The 4106-nt window shown below is 68.3% G+C and overlaps 1 protein-coding gene across 1 annotated transcript; it reads left to right on the top strand.

Annotated features, from left to right (window-relative positions):
* The first annotated feature begins 259 nt into the window (after nt 1-259).
* LOC118614976 (vegetative cell wall protein gp1-like) lies at nt 260-2906 on the top strand. Its single transcript, XM_036238531.1, has 3 exons — nt 260-390; nt 498-625; nt 2557-2906. The coding sequence occupies exons 1-3, from the start codon at nt 260-262 to the stop codon at nt 2904-2906; spliced, it is 609 nt and encodes a 202-aa protein (XP_036094424.1).
* Nucleotides 2907-4106: the final 1200 nt, after the last annotated feature.

Here is a 4106-nt window from a genome sequence, read left to right as displayed (position 1 = left end):
GGCCCCGCGCTCCGCGGGGTGCCGTGCGGTCTGGAGGAGGGCCGGGGGCACGGGGGGCCCTCGGGACACTGGCGGCCGTGGGCGGGGGGGCCACGTGTCTGCGCCTCGGCGTCCCCGCTCCGCGGCCTCGCAGCCCTGACCTCTGGGCGCCGTGAGGGTCGGGCTAGGTGTGCGTGTGCAAGGCGGCCGCACACCCGTCCCCTGACCGGGCCTCCGTGGCCTTCCAGACGCTGGTGACCCCTCCAGGCCCCGGGAGGGGATGCGGAGGCCCCGCCGCCCGCAGCTCCGGGGCCTTCCCTTCACGCTCTGCCCCACGAGCTGTGGGCAGGCACCGGGGGGCGCTGCCCACGGGGTCTCCCAGGGGCCCGACAGCGGGGGCTTCGGGGTGCTGTGAGTTTGAGGAACAGGCACAGGCCGGCGGGTGGTCGGGTGACGCTGGTTAAAGGAAAGAGACGGTTTGAGGGGAACCGGGGTCCCCAGACCTCTTCACCCCGCAGATCCCCCCAAAGCCGGCACCCCGGGGAACAGCTTCTGGAAGCCCTGGGCCAGCTGAACATGCCCCCTCTCCCCGCCCCCACGGAGGCGGCGCGGAGGCTGGCTGTGGCTCCCGGCGCAGGGCCACCAAGTGGGTGACAGGGCAGCGAGCGCTCCCCGGGGCGCAGGGCCAGCCCCCCCACCCACGCGCTGCTGCTGGTCCTCTCCCCCGAGCTCGGGGGCCCGCCTCCTTCTCGCCCCAGTCCAGCCCCTCGCACACTCCCTGCCAGAGGCAACCCCCTAAATACAGGTGCGAGCCCACCGGCCCCTGGCAAAGAGCCTCCGAGGCTCCCCGTCGCCCCAGGATGGAGCCTGACCCACTCACAAGCTCCTCCTCCCAATCCTCCCAGAGCTTCCTTCCCTTTCCCAACTCAGCTCACACCTCCGCCTCCTGGGCCCTGGGATGTCTGGCTTCTTCCCACACGAGGCACCTCCCAGTCTGCCCACTCCCCTCAGTCAGGATGGCCCGTGCCCAGGCCCCGCCCCTCCCCGCTCTGTGTCCGAGCTGCAGGGCTGATTCATACGAGAGTGGAAATCGCTGGAAAGTAGGTTGCTGGGTGGGCGAACTTTTCCTAGAAACACGTTGCTGTTTACGTGGGGCCCCCCCGGACGTCTCCGTCACCCGTGCGGCCGAGGGCGGAGCTCCAGGACCGGGAAGGAAGTGCCGCCCGCCTCGCCCTGCGTCCTCGAAGCCCCCGTCCCCTCCCTCTCAGGCCCACAGTGGGACACGACTTGACCAGCGCCTCAGAAACGGGCAGCAGGGCTGGGTCAGACCCCCCTCTTCCCAGGCCCAGCCGAGAGAGGGGGGCTGAGAGCCCTCTGACCCCCAAAGTATCCGCGGGTCGTGGGACTGCAGGAATCGGACCGGGGCCCCACAGGGGGAGCCCCGCAGCAGCGGACCCGCGGCCCTATCGCCAGGCGGGCGGGGAGGCCACACACGGCCACATACCGCGCTAATTGGCGTCTGGCATGCATACTCCCGAAAGGCAGGCCCGGCTTTCCTGCCCCGCTCTGCGCCTGACGCCACCCCCAAAATCCAGACCGCTGCAGCCCCTTCCCGCCCGCGCCGCCCCGGGAAGCCTCTGACCCGGCGCCTCTCCCAGGCCGGAGGCACCAGTGTGGCGGGGGCTGCAGGCCTGGGGGGCCCTCTCCCCGACCACAGTGCCGAGGGTTGCGGGGAGCCCCATCGAGACGGACACAGGCTCCAGAGGCCCCCGAGACCAGCGTCGGCCACATGAACTGTGACAGGAAACATGTCTGCGCCAAGCCAGACACCGGGCGGCCAAGCTGCCGGCAGAGCGCGGCCAGCAGGAGCCTCCCGGCGGGTCTGCGGCGAGGGCCTCAGACTCCGCGGGCGGCCCTCCAGACACTGCTGGGGCTGGGCCTCCCTGCCTCCCGGCGGCCCGAGGGTCTGAGGCTTGAGGACGCGGCTGCGGCACGGGAGGAAAGGCCGGGCGTCCTGGGCTCCCAGGCCAGAGGCCCAGGAACAGGGCCTCAGTACAGATGGCTGTCGCTGCCCAGCCCCCGGCACACGGGGAAGACAAAGCACCTGCCAGCGCCTCCCACGGCCGGCAACCCCGCGGGGCTCCCGCACCTGTGCTCATCGCCCCCGGCCCTGAGGGACAGACACCCTGTCGCTGGACCGGCTCTCAGACCTGCCCCAGCAGAGCCTCTCTGGCCTCTGGCAGCGCCCGCAAGCTCAGCGGGACGCCCGGAGGCCACACTCGCGGCCCGCCCCGGGCACGCTGGCCTCGCCCTCCCTGTCACACGCAGAGTGGGGGTGCCCACGGTCTCCTCCCTGGGCGAGGCGAGGCTGGCCCCGTTCCTCTCACGGTCATCTGCTGAGCACTTTAAAGCACCCGGTGAGGCCAAGTCACCTTCTGGACCTCGCCATGAAGCAGACGCTGTCACCCCACGCTCCAGGGGAAAAGCGGGGGCCCGAGGAGGTAAAGGGGCGCGGCCAGGACCACGGCCGGGAGCCCTGAGATCCACTCCCCTCAGCGTCCGTCCTCCTCAATCCAGGCTTTGGCCCACCCATCGCCCCTCTGCCCAGCAGGGCAGCACCTCCGGCCTTGGACCTCTCGGACCCGCCAGGCCAGGGTCACTCAGCCCCGCGGGCAGCGGACCAGCAGAGCACACAGCCCCGGGGCGGGCCGTGGGTCCCCCTGCCTCCCCGCCCTCTTCTGAAGATACACTCCTCCGAGGGCCTGGGCAGCGACGGCCCTTTGCCCACAGTCCTCTGGCTGGGCTACCAGGCCCCAGAACAGGACACGTCCCCCAGTCCCACATCCACCTTCCTGGCGACACGTACCCCATCCGGGGGCTCAGCGTCCCAGAGCGAAGCCGGGGCACAGCCACCCCGCCTGGTGTGACTTTACTACCTCGAGAGCTAGCCGCCGGGGCATGTGCGTGACACAAGCCTCCTGGTCAAAGGGCTCCCTCCCCCCTGCTTCCCGGGACAACCAGCCCGGCCCTCGCCACACTCACCCCTGCAAGGCTGCCTGGCCGGCAGCCCACTCCCCCTTCGGGGGGCTCCAGGCCCCCATGCTCAGGCCCAGGCATTGCCCGCGGGGCTCCCCTCCGAGGCCTCGGCGGGCACTTCCGTGCCTTGCCCATCTCGATGCCCCACCTCCCAGCTCGATCCAGCTCACGACCGTGGAACCCCAGGCAGGAAGCAGAACCTTCTGGAAGGCTTGGAGGTGACCTGCCCCAGCTGGAGGTGAGAGCCCTGCTGTCCAGCTGTGGCCATGCTCGAGGACACGTCCAAGCCCACCGGCCGGCCGGTCCACGGCGGGACCCATGCAGTCTGCCCCGAGCAGCACGGCTAGTTAAAAGTTTTATTGATTGAACACAATTCAAAGCAAGTGGCAAAGTTCTCCTGATGCAACCCACTTTTCCTTAATGGGTCATCTCAGACACTCGAGTCGGTGCGTCAAAGGAGCTTTAGGACAATTTAATAGCTCATAAAATTTTATAGTCCCAGTTGAAATCAGAGTGATAACTCTGGCCTGCACGGCTAGAGTTTGCTAAATGTCTCTCATCTATTTTTTCCCTCTGTTTATTGGAAAGTTAACATCTGCTCTGCCGCGGGGGAGGGGCAAGGAGAGGGAAGGAAAATAATGATCCATTTTTCCCAAAGAAGCGAGAGACGCAGTCTCGCCCGGCGGCGTCCTCTTGTCCACACGCGCGCTCTTCCTTTCAGTCGGAGGGAGGCTCAGGACCCTGGCTGCCCCCGCGGCCCGTGCTGTGCGCCTCCGGTGCCTGCGGAGACGTTCGAGCCTATCCGGGCCACAGCTGCGTCCTGGGAGCAGCCCGAAACTCATACAGCCCATTAAGAGTCGCAACCTGGTGATTTACAAAGCACCCACTGTGTGCGTGGTCCAGGGAGACTCACAAAGAACGGGGACACAAGGTCACAGCCTGAAAGGAGCTCACCTCCGGAAAACCGAAAGCGAGGCTGAGCCCTGCACCTAGGCGACAGGCCAGAGCGCTCCAGACGGGGCAGCCCCTCCGAGGGCTCCCGGGAGAGGGCGGAGGTCGTCTGGGGCCCCAGGGGCAGACAGGTTCGGAAG

The sequence above is a fragment of the Rousettus aegyptiacus genome, unplaced genomic scaffold, assembly GCF_014176215.1.
Source record: "Rousettus aegyptiacus isolate mRouAeg1 unplaced genomic scaffold, mRouAeg1.p scaffold_m13_p_3, whole genome shotgun sequence".
Classification (NCBI taxonomy): Eukaryota; Metazoa; Chordata; class Mammalia; order Chiroptera; family Pteropodidae; genus Rousettus; species Rousettus aegyptiacus.
Note: the sequence above shows the minus strand (reverse complement) of the source record. Positions and strands in the feature narration are given on the sequence as shown.

Bases quoted from the DNA above. Each gene is read 5' to 3' on its own strand.
- LOC118614976 (XM_036238531.1), top strand. From the start codon at position 260: ATGCGGAGGCCCCGCCGCCCGCAGCTCCGGGGCCTTCCCTTCACGCTC. The intron at 391-497 runs GTGAGTTTGAGG...TTCACCCCGCAG, and splicing joins AGCGGGGGCTTCGGGGTGCT to ATCCCCCCAAAGCCGGCACC. The intron at 626-2,556 runs GTGGGTGACAGG...TCCTCAATCCAG, and splicing joins TCCCGGCGCAGGGCCACCAA to GCTTTGGCCCACCCATCGCC.